Source organism: Myodes glareolus, chromosome X, assembly GCF_982192425.1.
Source record: "Myodes glareolus chromosome X, mMyoGla1.1, whole genome shotgun sequence".
NCBI classification, from domain to species: domain Eukaryota; kingdom Metazoa; phylum Chordata; class Mammalia; order Rodentia; family Cricetidae; genus Myodes; species Myodes glareolus.
Genome location: NC_142053.1, coordinates 72718393 through 72742194, shown reverse-complemented (window position 1 = coordinate 72742194; position 23802 = coordinate 72718393). Strand labels below are relative to the sequence as shown.

Below are 23802 nucleotides of genomic sequence, written 5' to 3'. Positions count from 1 at the left end.
TATAAGAATCAGACTCATTTAAATGTACCTAAATATGCAACTATATGTTTTATTAGTACTGGCATATATATATTCACAGTTGAGAGTTGAGTATGCAATCTATACACACATTGGTAACTACTCAACCACTACATATAATTTTAAAGCTATCAAGAATTTTCAGGTCAGGCAAAATACTGTTTTCTAGCAATATGATATTTTCATTCAAGAAATCTGGCATATTTGGAAGGATCAAGTTTGAATAAAATACCACATGGCTAAAATCAACTTGCCCATTTAGATTATAGTTACTGTATTTCACAATGCAGATTCACGCTACTAGTAAAACAAGAAAATGAGTTAATATTAGTCATTGTCTATGTTTCAGGAACATTTCTTTGAATGTTCCAGTGGTGAAGTGTATGAACATCATTTAAAACTTTTTATTGAGAATAAAGTACGTGTTACTCATTTAACTTCTGTGGTCGAATAATCAAAATGTTTACTGAAACCTAATACATGGCAAATCTCTAAATACCGTTCATAATTTCAAGGAAGAAAAGACTGCCTTTGCTAGTTATACTTTATATCAAACACATAATCTTATCTTAATGCTGTCTTGGTAGAAAGACTCATGACAAAAATAATAAACTTGCTAAAAGGCAATTATGCACCAGACACAATTAATTATATGCCAGCACTACATATTCTTTCTGTTATCAGTCTTCCAAACAACTCCATATAATGTACTATTATCAATATCTGACAGAAGTGAACAACGAGACTCAGAGTGACTAAGTAACTTGCCCAAAGTAACTACTAAGTAGGAAGCATGAAATCTGAATTCAGAAATACTTGTACCTAAAAGTGACTTTTTACCCAGAAGCCACTTCTATCTCCCTTATAGTGCATTTTCCCCATTGTTTCTGTTAACAATCAATAATGCTTTCATATTTTGTTTTTTATCATACTCATAAAATTCCCTTCAAAAGTGAAAGTCCTCTAAGATTCCAGTACAAGGAAAAGCATTTTTAATCTGTGGTTTGTTAATTTGTGTATGAGACTGTGTATGTTAAGATACTTGAATCCTTACTACATGTATTAGCTAGCCCCTTTACTCCCACTTAATATTTATTATATCATAAGCATACTCCCATACATTTCAAACTTTTTAAATGAATGTTATTAAATAAATGCATATTAATCATGTCAATTCACCATGATTTACCTAAATGTTCTCATTCTGATCAATTAGATTACTTCCAAAATTCACACCTATGAATATCATAATATGCTATATTATAAATATATGTTCTTAAAAACGCATTCTTTTTATTTCACTAGAATGGTTTGTTAAGTAATAAAACAGTAAATACTAGGTCAAGGAACATAGTCTGGATTCATGACTTATACAATAACATTACTTTCCAATAAGGTTACAATAGCTTTCATGTTCATCAGCAATTTTTTGAATATATTAGCCTTAACTATACCTATAACAGAAGCAAATTATCTTTTAATGAAATTTTTAATTTCATATACAAAAGAGTATTAAATTGATTTGATTTAAATTTACTCATAGACCAAACAGTTTTTCATGTCCTGTGGCCTTTCCAGTTTTTAAGACTACGAGAAATTTATTGTCTATTCAGGTGGTGTTTTACTTTAGTTTTGAAATATCTAAACAAATTCTCATATACTGTTTTTATTGAATAATCAATCTCTATCATAATATATAATTTATTCTTTACTCATTAATTGTATGTTAAATTATATATAGTAAGATTCATGTGTTATATAATATGTTCCTGATCCTGTGTTGAAACTATCATATCTGGCTTACAGAAATTTTTACGTATCTACAGGTATGGTGGAGCACATCTGTAATCCTAGCACTTAGAAGGCTGCAGTAGGAAAGAGTCTATGTTCAAGGCCAGTTGCCTCTCACAGCTAGATTCTCTCAAAAGTGAAACGAGCAGGAAGAAAATTTTAAGAAAGTTTATATCAAATGACTTTTTTGGCATTTGTTTACTTCTCTAGATAAACTGTGAAACAATGCTACAAATTTTAACAACACACAAATTTTTATTTTGACTCTGTCTAAAATTTTATTAAACTAATAAATGAATTTTGAACACACTCTTAGTTTTACAATAATAAATCCAAGATATTTTCTTGATATTAGCAAAAGAGAAAGATATGGCTTAAAATGTTATTCACTTATGTATATTTATTTGAATATGTGTCTGTGCACATTTCCAGGGACATAAATTTGAGGAGGTATATTTTTCTTTTAAAATGTAAGAAACAAACGTTATAAAATTTCTTAATACATACTAAAATAAAATTTGAAATTCTGTGTCTATGGCACAAGTATTTCTTCAGTTTGGATTGCTCAATTTTTTTATTCACAGGTGAAATATAACCAACCATCAACTACTTATAATAAGCTGCCTATAGAAGTCATCACTGAATCAGTTTTTTAAAGTCTATTCAATGAATAAACTAATTTATTGTCTTTTGGGAAATGTATTTAAAATGCTTGCTCTTACCTAATATTCCAGACTTAGGAATCAAAACTTACTGACTGCATCTCTGTGCTAGTGTGAGTTTAGATAGTCCCACATCGAGAATGGAGGTCTGAAGAGTTTAAAAGAAAATCAGAAATGACTACAGGCAAGAATTTTTCAAAGACATTTGTGACACTTCTATAATCTAACAAAAAAAATAATAAATGCTGGAGCCTTGATATACCATTGTCCTTCTACAGTTTCTTTAAAGATTTTTTCCTTGGATGAGGGTCACAGACAGACCATATTACATACTAAATTTTGTCCTTGACTGCAAAATATATGGTCATACATGCCAAGTTCTACACTGGAGTAAGAAAGATACAAGCCAGAGGTCTCAGGCATCTAAGCGCTGACTAGCATCCCATAAGAACAGTTTTGCTTTATCACAAGTTCCAGAGATCTCCTAAATCATAAATTCTATAACTTAGATGTTGAACCACGATCATCCAATTAAAACTCCGCTACGAGACTACCATTTCAAGATAAAATGAAACGGACAAGGACAAAACCTATTTTTCTGCCTGAAACAGAAACGACACAGAACACAATGTATGAAACGATATTTCTCAAGACACTGGACATCTAGCAACAAAAGACAGTGAATACTGAGATATGAGTAACAAATGTGGTATGCCCTCCAATTTTCCTAGGTTACTACCTGGAAAGTTTCAAGTGGTAGTGTAGGGAGGTCTAACTCAAATAGAGCTCAGAGATTTTCTGAAGTAATGAGTTAGAGCCAAATGTCTTAGAGAAGAAAATAATCCAGAGTACTAAAGCAAAAGAAACTGCAGAATAGCTTCTCAAGATATGTAATCATTCCCAAGCATACAGCTGGGGATGCACACAGTATGTGCGAATGAAGACACTATGCCGAACCAGAAAAGAACCAAGGGCTATACAAAACAATCCATGAAACTCACATTGGGCAAGTGATAGTTCCTGTTATATTGAGGTAGAGCAGAAAACATTACACACAAAGAATCAGAAAACAGAAGGTCTTAGCTTTAGTAGTAGATCAAAATTAATATTGAATAAATGATGTTCAGGTTCATTGTAACAAATTTTAAAGAAAGACATGAAAAGATGAAACAAGTTCTACATTTTCCAGCAAACATCAGTGTTTTTCCGGAAGCAAAAATGCTCATCTTTGAATACCTTAACTTTCACAAAGATTGCTCAGAAACAAGAAATTCCCAATCATGGATCAAAGGGAACTGACATCAAGGGAAAATATAGTATTAAAGGATTAAAAGAAATCACTAAGCTCAAGATGATGAAAGACATACCTCCTTTGGGAATCAAGATAATAAATAAATCATTGCAATTCCAAGAATGTTGGTTAGAGTAATTAAGAAAGGTCGTTGTTTGAAGAGTGAGGAAAATTAACCCCATACTAAATGCTGTCTTGAATGAAGAAATTTAAATGAAAGACCTAGAGTTGGGGGTACAGCTAAAGTGTAGAGTGGATCCCTACCATATGAGAGGCTCAATGTTTGATTCTCCAGCACTAAAGATTAAAAGTAAGAAGATCCTATAAGAATGACAAAATATTTAGTGTATAAGAAAACTACATTCATAGTATCTACCACCATCCAATATAAATAGTCTTATCTGTGCTGATGCATATCTACAATCCCAACATGTTGAAGGCTGACGATGGAAGATTTGGGTTCACATCTAGTCTGGGCTGTATAATAATATACCATGCTTTAATAAAGGAAGGAAGGAAGAAAGGAAGGAAGGAAGGAAGGAAGGAAGGAAGGAAGGAAGGAAGGAAGGAAGGAAGGAAGGAAGAACTTTGTATGTTGTCACTGAGCTATGAAAGAAGTTACAGGAAATACTTAAATGTGTGTGTCTTTGTTTCTATAAAACTTATAAAAAGCAACTGAGGGTTGGAGAGATGACTCATGGTTAAGAGCACTGACTGTTCTCCCACAGAACCCAGGTTAAATTCCCAGCATGTACATGGCAGCTCACACCTATCTGTAACTCCCAAGATCTGACACACATAGATATAGGTAAAACACCAATGTACATAAAATAATAAATGAATTATTTTTTAAAACAAAAAAGGAAAGCAACTGGTTTAAAGATTATATATCCTTGATCCTAAGTTAAAAATTCACATCATAAAACCTAATAAAGCTACAAAATAACAAAAGATTAGTTAATACTGCCACGTTAGCAGTAGAACTAAAAAATGAAATTAAAATGCATCCATGAAAGAGGAAAGTGTACCAAAAATAAATGGTACTTACAATCTAATAAGTAAGATGGTATATTTAAGCACTACTATATCAAAATATAAAATTGCATATTAAATACAAAAAGTCTAATACCACATTTTAAAAATAACTTTTTCAGAGCGGATAAAAATCAAGGATGTCATATGTACTAAATAGCTATATGTAAAAGAACAATTAGTTTAAAGTGAAGACACAGAAGAAGGTATACTGAGCTAATATTGCTATCTTAAGAGTCATAAAACTAGTATTAATGCATTAAAGTAAATCATTTAATAGTGACACCATTTCCTTGTCAAGAAAGAATACACCATTAAAGAGTTCTTTTTAAACTCTGGTAGAAAGGCAATAAATATACAAATCTATAATTATGATAAAAAATTTCATGTGTTTCCAAAATTTAAAAACATGTATAATAAAGGGACAAATTCACAATTACTAAGGCAACCACTATTAACAAACCTGATCTAACACCCATTTAGTGACCCTGTCACCAGCCCACAAGAGATTATACATTTTCCTTATATGCACATGGAACATTGACAAACATATATTATGTTCTAAAGAATGTAATAAGTATAAACAATTTAAGAAGATTCATGTCATGAAAAGTATCCTTTACTACTACAGTAATATTAGGTTATAAATCAATATTAGAAAGATATCTAGAAAAATAAATAAATATGTATAAATTAAATAGCACGTTCTCAAATAACCAATGAGTCAAATAAAGGAAATTAGGAAATAAATTAAACAAAGCAAACGTGCCACATTGCAAAATAACAGGAACAAAGTTAAAATGGTACTTCAAGAATTTGTACACTAAATAATTGCATTAGAAAAGAAGAAAGGCTTCAAATCAGCAATCTGTTTCCATCTAGAAACTAGAAAAAGAAAAAGCTAGTAACTAGAAAATAGTAATAAAGATTTAAAAATGAAAAATGCAAATATAACAAAAAATCAATAAAGTTAAAAGCTTGTATCATAAAAAGAAATATAAAACTGATAAACCACTAGCAATGCCAAACAGGACTAAAGAAGAAAAGACAAAATACCACCATCAGGAGTGTGATTCATCCATAAATTAGGAATTCTACACCTAGAGAAAAGATAATAATGGTATATAATGAACAGTTGTGGTGACTTGAATGAGAAATGTCTCATACAGGCTCATGTATTTGTCACTGAGTATCCGGCTGTTGGCACCATTTGAAGAGGTTATGAACCATTTAGGACAAGAAATATTGCTGAACAAAGTATCACTGAGGGTAGGTTTTGAGCATTTACAGCCTGTTCCACTTCCAAATCATTCTCCCTGCTTCTTAAGTGTTAGTGAGATGAAATCCTTTAGCTTTCTATCCTGCTGTCAGGTCTCCCCTGAGATTATGGGCTCTTCCTCCAGAGCTGCAAGCTAAAACAAAACAAAACAAAACAAACAAACAAACAAAAAACAAAACTCTTCCTACTAGAAGTTCCTCTTAGTCATGGCATTTAATACAACAAAGGCAACAACAAAATAATGAGCATCAAACCTATAGCTACAAATTTGATGAAACTAATACATTCATTGAAAGACATAAGGTAGCAGACAAACTTCATCAAAAAGAAACAATAATCTTAAATATATTATAGAAATTGACTTTTTGTTTAAACACCTTACTAAAAAGAACTTCTTTTAGTCAAACACCTTACTAGGCCAAACTGCCTTCACATATAAATTCTATCAATCATTATTAACAATTAATATTGAATCTAAGTAAGTTCTACTGAAAGTTGAAAAATATCTATCCAACTTAGGGATCAAGAATTACTCTTGACACAACAAACAAATGAGAAAACATAAAACAAGAAAATAAATATTCCTTATGAAAATAATTGCAGGTAGAAAGAGATGACTGAGCAGTTAAGAACACTGGCTGCTCTTTCAAGAGTCATGTTCAGTTTCCAGCATCCACACGGCAGCTCACAACCATCTGTAACTACAGTTCCAGAGGAAACTAAAACCTTCCAGCCTCCATTGGCACTACCTGATTCTGTTGCCCAGACATACATTCAGGAAAAACACCCACAAACATACAATAGAAACAGAAAGCAAAAAACTAAAAAGAAAATAAACACAAACATTTAGCACATATCATACAATAATATTTTAAAATAATTATACTTGATGTCTATGGGGTATTCCTTCACAAATGCAAGGTTGGGTTACCATTTCACTTTCATTTAATTTCACATTAATATGCTTCATTTAATTGAACATATCAGAAACTAAGCAGGAAAAAATCCTCAATTAAATGCATGTGACAATATGTATCATCTATTAAAACACCTCTTCACAGCTGAAAAAGAGATGGTAACTCAACCTAATAAAGCACACATCTATATACAGGGTTAAGTTTTAAAGTGAAATTACTTTCAATCTGTTTTTGAATTACTAAGACAAAAATGTCTGTTTCCCATCAAATTTATTCAACATCAGAATGAAATTCAAGCCAGTGCTAATAAGGTTATAAATTAAGAAATACATGATATCCAAAGTGGAAAGTAGTAATGCACCTTGTCAAAAGTAATTAGTATAACATTTTTCTGAATCTACACAAAAAAGCAGCTAAAATATGCTAATTCTGCTAAATTATGAGATTCAAGCTCAATATAGAAAAACTCTATTGTTTTCCCCAATGAAACTAAAATTAAAAGAACAATTTTCTTGCATCATTAAAACAGGAAGCACTGAAAGATAAATCTGACAAAAGATGTGCAAGACCTATATGCTGAAAATAATCATTTCTAAAATTAAGCATGATTTGGAGTGAAAAAAGAAATCATGTTTATATAAAAGTCAGTATTTTTTAATGTCAATTTTGTGCAAACTGAATTCCAGGCTGAATAAAATACCAACCAAAAATCCAAGTAGGCTTTTTTATAAGAAAGTGAAAAGGTGACTTTCAAATTAATAAAGAAATGCAAATGGCCTACAAGAGCCTAAACAATTTGCAAAAGAAAAGAAAAGCTCATGGATTTTAATCACCAACTTCAAGATATACTATAAAGACTCAGTAATCAAGACAGAAGGGTATGGGAAGATAGACAAATAAGTCACTGAACAGAACAGAGTGTCCAGAGATAGGCCTCGACACATATGAAAATCTGATTTTAAATGAAATTACAAGGTAATTCATTGAAGAAAAGAATTTTCCCAACCATGATGCTAGAAATCTGATGTTAAAAAAAAAACTTCAGTACATACCTACATAACCACATATTAAAATAACCCAAAATGAATTAAGGATACCAATATAAACTACTGAATACTCTAAAATACACAGGAAAAATTTTCACCTAGAATTAGATAAACATTTCTTAAGTGGGATAATTAAAAACCATTAATTTAATGGGCAAATTACAAACCAGACTTCACCAAAATTAAGAAATTCTGCTTTCAAAAGATATGAGATTAAAAAAAATCAAACTAAAAACCAGAAGAAAATATTTTAAAATAGCATACATGATAAGAGACTTCCATCTAAACTAGGAACCTCCAGAAGAAAACAAATAATTAACTTGAAAATGGGCAAATGTTTAAACATTTTATCAAAGAAGATAGACAGCAAATAAATGCAGGAAAAAATGTCCAACATCTTTAGTCTTTCAGGTGATGAAATTGATAACCATAATTAGGTAATACTATATACTTAACAGATGTTCAAAATGTTTTAAAAGAAAAAAAAAGACTGATCATACCAACTGTTGGCAAGGATGTGAAGCAACTGAAATTCTTGTATGCTGCTGTTCCGAGTGTAAAAATTATACAAGTACTTTGGAAAACAGTTTGGCAGTGACTTAAAAGTTAAAACACACCTACCATATGACACAGCCATTAAACTGCTAGATATTTATTCATGAGAAATGAAAACATTATGTCAATACAATCATTTGTACATGAATGTTTACAGCAGCTTAATTGGTAATATCCAAAAACTGCTATAACTCAAACATTCATCAAATAAATAAACAAAACATGGTACATCCATAAAATGGGTACTACTCACCAAAAAAGTCAATAAGCTGACACATACAACATGGATAAACCAAAATAATTATAATGATTTAAACAAGATAAAAAGAATGTGTATATATATCTATATAATATGATCTTGTTTCTATAATCTCTTAAAAAACACAAACAGTGACAGACAGCAGATTCAGTAGAGGTAAGGTGGAAAAAACACATTATAAGCCTTTTGTAATAATGTTATTTTATTTTAATAAAGATTTCACGGTTACATGAAAAACCAAAAGATAACAAATTGTATAATTTGTTGTACTATTTATTGTATGTCAATTATACCTCAATCAATCAACTTCTGAATAAACACCACACAAGAGGCTTTAGGTGGCTCGAGTAACCAAGTCCTAGACTTGCTCCTACCTACTCCACTCAGTTATTCAAAATGCCCGATCATCTCAGAGAGTAAAAAGAACACTGAGATTACCTAAAAGCACACGCATAAAGTATCAACTGACATATCACCAAATACTATATAAAGTGACAAAAAGCTTATGATTTTAAATTTCTAGAGAAAAATTATAGGACTTTTTAGCTTTGTTGGAATAAAATATATTAACAAATTTGTAAAGAAATTCTCACCTCTTTGGATAATCTTGTGAAGACATCTCCTCCTCTGAGGAAATCCAAGATTAAATACAGCTTTCCCTCGGTCTGAAAGGCTAATTAGAAATAATAATGCTGTAGCAGACTAACTCTAAAGACTGAAAAATTTACCATACTTTTATATTAACCAATCATATCTATTGCATTCTACAAAGCTCAAAGAAATCACCTCTAAAACGTTGCACACTTCCCTATAGCATCTTTAATCTCCATCAAAATTATCTACTAATACTTTTCATATTTAATTGTACTTCATGCCTCTTCTGCATTTTTTCACTTTCATTTGCACATTCAATTGTACAGCTTCATTCTCTGTATATTACTACAAATTGGGGATTATTTCAGTTCAGTAGCCCACTTCATATAATACAGTATTTTGCCACAATAGGGGTTTACTATTAATCTCATGGCAAGTAAGAGACTCAAAGACATGCTATTTTTATTCTATTACATTAAAAAAGAGTTAAAGTGTTCAGAATTTCTTATAATGTTTGAATTAATTGGTTAAATATTTAAAATGATTTCTCTCAAAAACTGCACTAAGAATACAATCAATATGTGCTACATTTTAAATGTACAAAATGAAATGGTATCATAAACTGCATCAAAGTTTTATTTTGATCTATCTATTCCCCAAGAAAATCATATCTACAATCTCTTTCATATATTAACAAAGGAGAAATGAATAAAATTCATAAATGTCTGATTCCAAAACACATCCTTCTATTATTTCTGCTACTTCTTACTACTCTCAGCTCCTCCGATAATATTACAAAATAGTTCAAATTACCTAATATATAACCACATAGCCTTCTTAATTAGAACTGAAAAATAAAAATAATATTGTCCTTGTAAGTAAACATCTAAATGATTTACATAAATTATCATAGTAGCCTATGATCATGGAGGTACTGTCTCATCTCATCTAGAAATACTACTGGTTAAACAAGTTGAAGACATTTTCAGTTTTCATTGCATGGGAATTTCATATATGTGTGTGTGTGTGTGTGTGTATAAAATGTGTTTTCATATATACATATACACAAACTTATGCCCATTTTCTTCTCCCCACTTCCTCCCATTGCCTCCCAACACTACTGCCTCCTAATTTCACATGTTCATTTTTAAGAGTTCAGTCAGTATGTGCATGTGAATAGATTCATCTACTGAAACATGGGTAGTCTCTTAGATACTGCATAGCTGAAGAAAACTGACTCTACCCACAGCCATCAACTGTCAATAGTTCAATTTGGGGTGAGACTTCATGACCCCCTCTGTGATACTTGATGGGATTTTGGAAGACATTATCATGTTACATTATTGAGTATATCAACTCAAGACAATAAAATTCAACTAAATGCTAGATATTGATGCATATTTCAGACATTTTATATTACAATAAAATTCAACTAAAAGCAATATATTGATACATATTTCATATTTTATATTGCAAAATACATTAACTTTAAAGTATTTATTTCTTGTTATAGTATCTGAAAATAATTGTACTTCTCTAATTTCATAATAAAAAAGGGTTGCATACCATAGTGTAGTTTGACGATAAATGGATGATTTACTTCCACCAGAATATCCCTCTCCATCTTTGTGCGAACGCGGTCTCGAACTAAAATTACACAAAGACTGAAATATTATACTTGTTCATAATCTCAGTAAAGACCTGTCATTTACTAACCAAAATATAAATACATAAATAAGTTCCTAAGTAACCAATGCAATTAAGTCTGTGTAGTCCTAGATAATAATAACCATTTTCAGAAACCAGAAGATTTTGTTTAGATCTAGATATCTAAAGTGGCATATTTGGCTAATATGTATTTAAGTTTTCATGTGAAATAAAATTGAAATTAGTGTAAACTTCGTCTTCTACACTTACCCCCACCCCACCCGCTTTTTTCTCTTTCACTGGGTTTCAGGAAGTCCATGCTGGTCTTGAATATGTTATACAGTGGAGGATGATTTTGAACTCTACTTCTCTATAGCTAGGATTACATGTTTGTATCATCATGTCAGGATCTGCAATAATTTTATAAGTCTAGAAGACAGTGCATATAAATGTATGGAGTAGTTCTGCTTTCTAAATGTGCACCACCCAGACAAAGCATTAAAAAAAAGTTTAAAGAAAAAAGTAAGATTTTTAAAATGTTGAAGTTTAGACTGAATTAAATGAAATATGTCACATTTCCTGCTATTAAACTTTTATTCAGATACACATTCAGAAAATTAAGTTATATGACAACAGAGGTCCCCAGACTTATCAGTTGATAACTAGGAAATTGTAATAATCAACAATGCTAAAAAGCAACTCTTTAAGTATTCCCTTTACAAGCAACATATGGTGCATTTCATAAAACAAGTTTTGCCAAATTATATTCTAATTAAACTTTTAAATTTGATACCTTTTAAGCAAGCTTTTCTTAACACCTTCATGGCATAGAGCTGCCCAGCATCAGGACCAGTCTTCTTTCTAACAAGAAAAACCTAATAGAAGAAATATTTTTAAGCAAATTTCAGTTCAAACCAGTTCATCACTTTAAATATATTTTCTTACATATTCCTGCGAATTTCATACAATGAATTCTGATTATATTCACCCACTATGCGCTCCCCAATAAATTTCACTCCCATCATATCTCCCAACATCATGTTCTCTTTTTATATTGAACTTAATTCACTTAGTGTTTAATAGCATGTGCATGGGTTTAGGGCCAACTATGAGAACATAAGCAACTTATTGAACAAAACTCACCCACCCCAAACATATCCATATGGAATTTCGATTGGCCCGATACTGTGCAAGTCTGATAGTGACAACCACAGTTCCTATAAGTTTATAAGTGGACCAGATTTATTATATCCAGAAAATACAGTTTCATAGTAATCCTCCCTAACCTCTGGCTCTTATTACATCATTTGTTTGGTAATGTTATTCAAGCTGTACTAAGTCACATAGAGAAGAATTAGAAACTATAATAGTTGACAGAAGATAATAAAGGAAAGCATGTCTCAAAAACCTAAGAGATGGAATAAAATCATTCACTTTTTATTTATCTGAGATTATAACATAATTACATCAATTCTCCTTTCCCTTTCCTCCATCCAAACACTCTTATATACCCCACCTTGCTCTCTTAAATTCATGGCCTCTTTTCTTATTGTTATTGCACACACACACACACACACACACACACACACACATACACACAAATTTCTTTTTAAAATATAACTTCAGTTCATATGATGTTCCTTGTACAAATGTTTTAGGTCTGACCATCTGATATTGAATAGACAATTGGTATGCTCCTTGGGGGAAACTACTTTTATAAGTTGTTAAGTATTTTCTACAATTATCACATGTATATAATGTGTTTGGATCAGGTTTACCCCCTCATTGCTTCCCTTTCAAATCCTTTCCTAGCACCCCACTACTATTCCCTCTAAACTTGAAGGCATTCTTCTTCCCTGCACACTACTTATACATTTTCCCTTACGTTTTCTGTTATAAAATAGGTAAATATGTAGCTATGCTATAATGTATATTTGTTTACATTTCCCTTAATTCAACAACTCAAACTCTGTATATTTACTAACTGAAAAAGGAAAATGTTTAAGTAGATAGCATTTCCTGGACTTAGAGAAGTTTGTGGCTCAAGAAATTAATAACAAAATGAAACATAGATTTGAGGTACAAATTTTGTTTTAAAATTGCATTGCCTTAATAAAAATCAAAGAAATGCTACCACCATAAATATTAATTTGTTTTAGAAGTTGTTAGGTATTTTATTTTAGAACAAAGAATAATCAAAGGCAATGCTTACCCATGAGGTAAAATAATGATAGCAAAATATCTCAATAAAAAATGTGGACAATAAAGCCTAAATTTACCAAATGAGCTTAAATAATATTTCTTCAAACTCAAATGATGATCCATAAAAGCTAGAATATACAGCACTTTAATTATAAAGATAATTATGTATACAGTTTGTAGGAATTATAAATTATGGGCTGCTGAGTTGAATGAGCAGGTAACAGGGATCGCTTTCAATATTTGAGTTTGGTCCCTGGGACCCACATGTTGAAGAGAGAACTAATTACGACAAGTTGTCCTCTGCAACCCCCACACACCCTACCACATGTATATTCATAAAGAGAGGGGGGCACCCACTAGGAAAGAGTGTTTTCTTTTTAAATTAACAGATACTTGTTTTCTCTGCCCAAGCCTACCATCACCGCACCACACTTCATTCATTTGAATCAAGTATTGTCACTTAAATTGGAAACAAACCTAAATAAAAAAGTTAGTTTACAGAAAATTGCCAATGCAAGAGCTGTTAAGTCTGTCATGCTTCCTCTTTGACAAGTATATCTGGAAGTCTTTTATTCCATATCAGCTATGTAACAATTACATAGCAGCAAAATCTATGACATGCTATATGCACCTTATAGTCATTCACTATGGTTGAGCACACAGTTACTTATACTTTTATATCTCATGGGGGTTCTGCTTTCTTCTCTCTGAATAGAAACTTTTAGATCGTACCTGAAGATCACTTCATGGTACAGTTTTACACTAACCCAGGATGTTACTTTTAACATTTTCTCCCCAATTCATTGTAGATGATACTTTTACAAAATATAATCAAATGAATTTAGAATAATGAACTTTAAAGCTATGTTAAATATAACCATTAATATCCCACAGATCAAAAATTATTCCTATGGAAGTTTCTAAATGCTTACACTCTATCTTTAACCATCTGCAAAACTAAACTACTAATTAGTTGATAATAATCACAGTTGGAGCAGACTAATGAAAGAGTCCACATATTAACACATAGAAGGTTTATTTTCTACAATATGGAACAAATATTGAGAACAGAAGAGCTTCAAAGCTAAACCCAACCACACATTTTGCGGATCAATATCTGTGTATTAAATGAACGGATTAAAACTACTATAGCATGTCAATTTTATAGGAGAATTAACATTCTACTATAATCTGAATGAACACCAAGCAAATTTTCCTAATGTAGAAACTCAAGAAAATGTGGATAGCACCACAAATGATTTCAAAATGGCTGCTCCATTTGTTTTATTTTCTTTATTTAAAACTGAAGAATCATAATTCACAAATTACTTTATTAATAAAAACAATAAGCATTTGAGTAAATAGTGTCAAAATCAGCATACCCATCATCTACCATCAGTACCATTTATAATGGAAGCATTAAATTCAAAATTAAAATCTTGTAATTTATTAGTACTGAGACAGTACATTTCATCACAAAAACTTATCTTTAAAGCTAGTATATAGAATAGACCAAAGAACTTGATCAATTATGAAGACAAGATGTTATATAAAAATTAAAATTGTTTAAGATGAAGAGTTCCAATTCCAGAAGTATACTTACTCATATAAGTTTTGGCCAAAGTTTTGTCTGTCAGTGAACAGATGGGTATGTGTTTATACAACTGATTAAAGATGTACTATTTACCATTTTAAAGCACTAAGTAAAATGGATTTTCATAACTAAAATAATAAACTGCAAAGCTAAGCAAATGTCAATGACCCTAAGTACCAGACTCAAAGGTTTCAGAGATTTACTAAATACAGGAAAAGTTTCCTGTTTTATAATCAAAATCACCATAATGAAGAAATTAAAAACAAAAAAGTCAACTCATCTTACATGTTTTTACTCTACCACATATAAAATTATGTTTCACTCTTACAGAAAAGTTATTTTCTCAATCTCTGAGGCTTAAACACATCTTTTAAAATTTAAAAATTATTGAAGATTCCAAAGAGCTTGATTCTTTGGGTTACATCTATTCATATTAGCCATATTAAAATTAGAAAAGAAAAATATTATGTATTTATTAGTGGAATAACACTAAACATTTTGTATGATTATAGTCATATTTCATTTATATTTTAATAAATAAAGCTTGCCTAAAGATCAGAGAGTAAAAGAGCCACACTGGTGAGGCTTACAGACCAGACAGAGGTGGCACACACTTTTAATCCCAGTAGCCACACTAGTTTGCCATAGAAGCTGGGTGGTAGAGGTGCATGCCTTTAATCACATCCCTAGAGAGGAATATATGATGGGAGGAAACAGCTCTGGGACACAGTCTCATTCTGAGATTCTTGGAGGCAGGATCGTCATTTTAGTCTGAGGCAGAGGTAAGAGTCAGTGGCTAATTGCTTTGCTTTTCTGATCTTCAGATTGAACCCCAATATCGGTCTCTGGGTTTTTATCATTCATGCTACATATGATATCATAAATGATTTTTTTTTGGTTTTTCGAGACAAGGTTTCTAGTCTGTATAACAGTCCTGGTTGTCGTGGAACTCACTCTGTAGACTAGGCTGACCCTGAATGCACAGAGATTCACAAGCCTCTGCCTCCCTAACGCTGAGATTAAAGGTGTGTGCCACGAACAAAATTAATAAATGTTTTTAAAGATAATTATATTTTCCAAAATAAAAAAGTAAATGAAAAGTGTGACACTGAACTACATTTTTTGCTAATACCTACTTAATTTAAAATAAGACAACTGGATTCATATATCTGCATCTATATTCAACATGTTAAAATCAAATTGTTTTTTATATCAGGGTTCACAAGTTTAATTTGGGAGATAGAATTTTAATAATCTTTTCATATAATTGTGACTGTCCTGATATATCAGAAATCGACAACTAGCAGTTTCTTTAAAAGAGAATCTGAAACCATATTCCTTTTATCTAGCTATGTTCTGTTACACAAAAATATACTGGCCCCCCCTGCATTTTGAATATATTTGGTACCCATACTTGATTTGATGCACAGGTTATCTGAAAAATATTGATTCACTTAATTACAAATACCTTCCAAATGCTGGCATAGCTACCTAATCATTAAATTATATAAGGTATCAAAATGTTACAGTTCTGAGGAAGAAGAAAATTTATAGACATGAGTTAAAGAAAAACATATAAAGCTAATTGTTGGTTCAAGTCCTAATTCTGTCATGGATATTTTTGGTTTGGGTGGTAGATAAGTTCATAAAATATATTTACTACTGAAAGTATAAAATTTAATGTGAAGCTTTGCAGTTTCCATTTCAAATAGAAATTTGAACTTAATGAACTGTTGATAGGTGATTTTGTTGTATAGACTTTCAGCCTGACTAATTTTGGTGTAATATTTTTATTTAAATCAAGTTTTTTTATAACAAAATTTATAAATTTAAAAAATTAAAAATTTAATAATTCATTTTTCTTCAAACTTCTACTTTTAATAGACAAAAATATGACCAGTAATTTTTTCCTATAAAATAGAATCACACCATTCATTTTTTTTGCAAAAACAATAACAAAAACTATCAATACTCAAATTTAAGTAACCATAGTTTATAAGTCATTTCTTTCTAGTAAGAATAGTGATCCACAAGAGGACAGTTGCACATATGAACTCACAGCAACTGTGAAAGAATGTACAGAGGACTGGTGCAATCTCAAGCCCGATAAAATCCCAGTATAGAAAATGAGAAATGGGTATGAAGTCCCACCACTACATTTTTAAGAACCTTATTGCTAGAAGATGGATAGTCAGTTTTCTTTAATGGAGTGGCCCACTAGTAGGCTGACCACACTCTGTGACATGCCCCAGTCTTAAGAGTAATTGGACAGCAAAAATTCGATTACATGGATTAAAAAAAAAAAAAGAAAAACCCAGAAGTTGGGTGGTAGGAAAATGAGGGTGAAAATGGGAGGAGCTGGGGTAAGGGGATGGTTATAAACAAAATAAATTGTTATTAAATTCTCAAAAAATTAATACAGATATATAAGAAATCTATGAAAAATAACTTATTTACCTCATAACTCAAAATTTTTCACTTGTATTCTGCTTTGAAAAACTTGTGTGATCGGCAACTAAAATGTTTCATTATATTTTCAATTCTATAGACTATTAAAAAGATATGAATTTGATGGCTGAGATATAATAAAGGAAATAACTGATTATATCTCATCAAGGACATTCTTCAACTAAGTGCGAGGCTGTAAAGAACCCAATGACAAATGTACTATTTGGAGCTTCTACTGTTATTGTGCACAGCAGTTCTAAAAATATTTGGGCTATTATGAAACAGTTTTGACCTAAGGACTCCTTGAAAGAGTTTGGAGATGCCTAGAGACACACAGACTACACCTCTGACAACTACTGTTGTAGAACACAGTCATCAATGGTATTGCAAAGAACAGAATATTAAAGGAAGAGGCAGTTAAGGAAGGATAAAAGAGCCCATGCTTCAAGAAAAAATTAAGTTGTACACAGTAATCATTCCTCATAGCTCTCCAAGTGTTCCCTATTATTCTTAAATGTCAAATAAAAGATGTCATGTTATCTTTCATAATCTGAAAAAGTGACTGCTAATTCCATAATATCCCATTTTCAACAAGCAAAAACCTATTTCTACCTTCTCACAATCAACTACAAATATAGCTATGGTGCCTATCAAGATCTCCCCAGTTACATTAGACTGTGGGAACCTGTCCAGAAGGGAAATGAGTGAGTTACCTCAAAGTATTTTTTTCTCTATCACATGGACTTTTATATTGTCCATTAGTAAGTACTCAGGAAACACTTGGAAGTAAATTAGATCACATATTTAAATGTTGATTGCAGAGACCATACCAACTAGAGACTTATTTCAAAACACAACCAAGTATTTTTAAAACTATCACTTGATAATTGATCAATTATACAAAAATAAAATAGTTCAGTGTTCAAAATTCATTTTAAGTCCTAAATTTAGAGGCTTATCACAAAAGGAAATATTTAATAATCCATGAATACACGTATTATATAATCGACTTGCCCTATGCTATATACAATCTAGTCTGACAATGCCAAATTTTTATACTTTATGTTTTAAAGATGTAATATTCAGGTGTACTACCTTTCATTGGTAGTCATTACTTCACAGCAGTATACTTCACACGGTCACTACACCATTCTCCATATGGCTTCCATAGGGACACAGTTGTTTCTAATTTTACTCAGTATATAAACAGGTTTTTATTATGATATAGTAATACATACATAGCATGATGTCTTGTTCTTATTTACTTCCACTCTGATTTTCCCCACACCCACTGTCTCTTGTTGGACCACAGATTCCACTCAAACAGTTCTCTTCATTTGACTTTGACACATATCTTTTATTACTCACTCTTTTTCAACACTCCCCAATTTCTTTGAAATTATTCCTCTGCCTCTACTGTCTTGTCTTATATCTCTCTCTCTGTATACACACACACACACACACACACACACACACACACACACAAGCATATATATGTTCTGCATATGAGTGAAAACATAAGCACATGAATGAAAACATGAGGAGTTCATGTGGTACTGGACTTTTAAATTTAACTTGGTAATTTACTGCTTCTCATTCTTGATATACGTACATGTATGCTGTTTGTATAATCTTGGTTTAATTCTGATGAGTTACATGTCAATCAATTTATCAATTTCTTATGGATTTTTCAATTTATGATTACAAGTTTGTAAAGCATTACCTAATGATTTTATGAATTTCAGGAGTTTGTTACCCCCTTTTCATTTCTACTTTTATCAATTTGTGTCTTCTCTATATTTTTATTGGTCAGTTTGGTTAAATATTTGTCCATTTTGTTTATCTCCTCAATGAATCAATTCTGTTTCATAACATTCTTTGAATATTAAACTCCATTTCATTAAACCTTGCTTCATTAATGTACAGTTTTATATGACTTTGACATTAGTAGGATTTTTTTCCATTAAAAAGAATAAAACATTAAATATCATAAAACTTTACAACATCTCAAACTCCTATTGCTTATATTTTAACAGTGGAACCTTTACTGAAAAACTTAAGTAAGATTGTACAGCCCGAAGTTTCTTGGAATTGGGCCTACATGTATCTGATTCACAGCCTTGGCCAAATTCTTGAATATGATCAGCATATAACAAGTCACACCCACACAATGCCTACACAAATGATGCAATACTGACAAACAAGTATGTTCACATCCTCAGAAGCAAAACAAAAGCTACCTTCATATCTTTGGTTGGTGAACTACATAATCTCACTATTTTGTATCTTACAACTATGGATTTAAAAGGGGCTTCAACAATGTATTTTTTAAAACCAAACATTTACAGTGTTCCCTGAATTTAAGAACCACACCAGCAACTTGTTAGCCTGTTGTTATATTTAATATGAAGATGTTACTGAGAAAAACTCACTTTGTTATACATTATTTTTTATGAAGAGCAATAAAAAATTTATATGGTTTGTTTAATATGTTTCTACCTTAAAGATACTCTCAATGCTAATGCATTTGAATAAGTCTGCTTCTTTTATGATGGCTATTAATCTCTTTTCTGAATTGCTTAAGAAAGGGTTCCAGAACCTATGTTATATATTTGTAAACAATAGTGTATATTCCAGGCTTTATCTAATCTTTCCTGCTCTGATTTTTCTGTTCTATCCACATTGCAACTTGCTTTTAGGGTTGTGTTTGTTTTTCTCCTCCCTTTGATTTTGGGATGTTTGAGAATGGATTTCATTATATACCCAAGATAGACTCAAACCACTCTGTACCCACCACAAGTCGGCCTCAACCTCAGAAGCATCCTTTTTATTCAGCCACCTAAGTGCTAGAGTTATAGGCAAATAATACCATATCCAACTTATACTACTTACTTTCAATTTTAATTGTTGTTTACCTATAGAATTCTTAAATCTTTTATAATACAAAGCAAGAAATAAATGCACAGATGAATATATATTATATATTAAATAACAAAACTTTTAATAACTTCATATGCTTCTGTGTTAACTTATTTGTCAAATATTTAAGCATTTATACTTTGAGATATAAAAACTTCTCTGTTCTAAATTAATATATATCTCAGAAACATTAAAAATAAATATCTAGAATATATATACCTAATTTACAAGTTAATTTTATAATTCCTCCTCTACCAACAACCTATTAATAGGCCCTTCTAGTTTCTCTTTCCACCCTACTCTTCAAGTTTTCTCCCTGTCTGACTTGGTTTTCTGCTACTATGACAAACACCATGACAAAAAACAACTTGAGTGTTAAGGGGTTTATTTGGCTTATATATTGCAGTCCATCATGGAAAGAAGCCAGGGCGGAAGCGCAAGGCAGGAACTGAAGCAGAGACCATGTTGAAATGCTGCTCACTGGCAAGCTTCCTCTATTTTGCTCAGCAACCTTCTTTACACAGATCAAACTCACGTACCCAGGGAAGGTACCACCCAGTGTGCTGGGCCTTCCTACACCAACCATCAATTAAGGTAATACTTTACAAACATGCCCATGGGCCAAATTAATGAATGAGGTGCATCCACTGAGATTCCCTCTTTTCCAGGTGTGTCAAGTTGATAACCAAGATCATCCATCTTAGGTCATTCATTGACAAACGTAAGCCATTTCAGTTTGTCTTTTATGTCCTAAAAATATTTCTATTTATTTCATATATTCTATACCATATAGATACCAGACTACATTCAAACAATTGTCTAGTTAATACTCAGCAATATATTTTATTAAACTAGTGTGTACACACTGAATACTCAGTAAATCAATTTTCTTACAAATGTCTTAATCACTGCTCAATTGTCTTAATTTTCTGCTTTATAACTAAATCTCAGCTACTATGATATCTTGTTTCTCCCATTTTTCTCCCAACAAATGATAGCAGTCATTTTCCTAAAGGCTATCACTTACTATATGCATTAGAAAATTTTCATGCCTTAGATTTTGGGTATACAATCTACAGGATCCAGATTCACATACTTTCTTTCTGAGAAACATATTACCAAATACTTAATAAACAAATACAATATATGAATTAATATTTCTAAAAAATTTTTTCAAAGCAAGAATCTCACAACATTTCCAAATTATCTAGGCTAGTTCTACTTTGCTTCAAGAAATGGTAGGATAGCTTCTGATTTCAAACATAAATTACAGCATAAATTCTAAATTCTCATACAGAGCTAGAAACAGAGGTAACATCACCAGGAGATAGCCAGTTATGTTAGTGAACATGAAAAAGGACACCTAAAATATCTTCATAAAAATCAAGTATGTGATTTATACAACCAACAATGAACATGGTGTGGTTTTTACATAGAGAAATATAAGCTCAGGGGAGTAGGACACCTTGACTACTATTGAAGATCATAACAAATCTAAATCAAAACAGAAATAAAACATAAAACTAAACAGTCATTTTCACATCCTTTGAGAGCTATAGAAATGATTTTTATGCATGTTTATACATTTCTATTAAATAACAAGAAGAAAAACAAATGTAGGAAAAAGTATTTATTACCTTTCCAAAAGATCCCTGACCAAGAACCTTGAGAAGGTCAAACTGCGCAGGATCTGCTTTCTCATATCCTTCTTTCACGTGATGTGTAATAGGAATTTCTTTAACATCTTCATCCTTCAAAAAAATCCAAATAATACTAATGTGCAGTTCCAACATCATGTGATTAGTTCCATTTAAAAAAAAAAAGTCACCCTATAAGTTACACAATACCAAACCCCATCAATCTAGCACTTTGTTTTATGGACTAATTCCTATCTCCTGATATAACACAGAGATATAATTTCATTTCTTTTGTTGCCAGGTCTTGTTGTTGTTGGTGGTGGTATTCATTTGAGGTACTCATGCTAATGTATACCTAGACTGGAACTTGCTCTGTGAGAGTGCATGGGCCTCAAACTTTTGACACTTCTCTTGCCTCTGCCTTCTGTATACTGAGATTACATTCATGTGCCACCAAAGCCCAACTCTTAATATATAATTTCATATAAATGAAAGCATGTGAAATAAATTCATGCAACATCTTTATAAGTAGATAACAATAACACAATAATATTAAAAATTAAGATTTATTTTTAATTGTATTTTTATTTGATGTTTAGATGACTACTGTATTTACATAATTCCTTCATCCCTCCTCCAACTCCTCCTATGTACCCTCTATCAGTTTCCTCTCAAATTCATACCCTCTGTTTATTATTGCACATATATACATATAAATATATAAGTAAGCCTGCTGGGTCTATCTAGTATTGTTCATATTTTACATATGTTTTTAAGATTGGTGACTTGGCACTGAATAATCAATTAGGGAACTCATCAAAGAGAGCTAGACTTATTCTCCTCTCTCAGTTGTCATTAATTGTTTGTAGCACTTCTAGGGATGGGTCCTTATGAGATTTCTACCTTCCATAATGGCATGTCAATTAGTGTTATCATTATTTAGGTCTTGTTTATCCAAGCTTACTGTTGAGATTTCATGGCTGCAGCTTCCCTGTCCTATATAGAGAATACTATCTTCCATCAGCCAGTATGGTCCCCTGACTCTTATGATCTGTCCAATCATTCTTCCATGATGTTCTTTGAGTCTTAGGTGTGCAGTCTTAGGTGTGTTGTAGATGTATCAATTGGGGTTGAACACACCATAGTCAGTTGAGGAACTTAGATGCTTAAGCCTCTAACAGAAGTGCAACTTATGAGACAGAGACAGAAAAAGTAAAGATTAAACCTTGCAAATTGTGAGAAAGCAAACATAAAATCTCAAAAGTCCTTTTAAATAGTAATTTACTATATTCTTAAGCATATTAGTATCCAGATCAATGCAAAGCAAACTCACAAAAATAATTATAGAACTCAAAAATGTTCCCATGCCATGAACTTTTATTAATAATTTAAATATAAATGATATACAAGTATTCTACCATCTATGTTAGAAAGAAATCCTCCAAGGGAATATTTCTATCCCATCATAGATGACAACTCTCAGGTATTATGACTATACTCAAGTGGGTTGTAATTCTAGTCTGTATGGAAAGCATAGTAACTAATAATTTTTCTTAATCTTCATGGATTTCCTATTACAAAATAGCAAAGCTGAAGGTATAATCTCTGATTCAACCCCATTACTATCTAGAAAACAAAACTGACACATTCAAATAGCTTGAGTTCTACAATGTCTCAAGTCAAATGTTCTTTATTCTATTGCCCCTTTAATTCTCTGATTAATCAATGGTGGCTGTGGCTAAAGAGGACAAGAGAATGGTCCCAATGAGCTAGTCTTCTTGACAGCTAAAATAACATCAATGACACAGAAAGTCAGATATACACTCTCAAGTGTGGTTGAACTGAGTATTACTGTACTAGGGACATTTAAGCAGATGATTAAGAAAAAATAACATCATATGGCTATGATGT

The 23802-nt window shown here is 31.5% G+C and overlaps 1 protein-coding gene across 3 annotated transcripts in view; it reads right to left on the bottom strand.

Moving 5' to 3' along the window:
* Nucleotides 1-23802, bottom strand: part of Rps6ka6 (ribosomal protein S6 kinase A6) — a 91029-nt gene that overhangs the window by 46151 nt on the left and 21076 nt on the right. For all 3 annotated transcript variants that reach the window (XM_085684960.2, XM_048417982.3, XM_085684961.2), the window contains 4 exons: nt 21892-22005; nt 11885-11966; nt 11011-11091; nt 9444-9523 (listed from right to left, as the gene is read on the bottom strand). In XM_085684960.2, coding sequence (XP_085541086.1) covers nt 9444-9523; nt 11011-11091; nt 11885-11966; nt 21892-22005 — 357 coding nt within the window. The remainder of the gene's footprint in view (nt 1-9443; nt 9524-11010; nt 11092-11884; nt 11967-21891; nt 22006-23802) is intronic.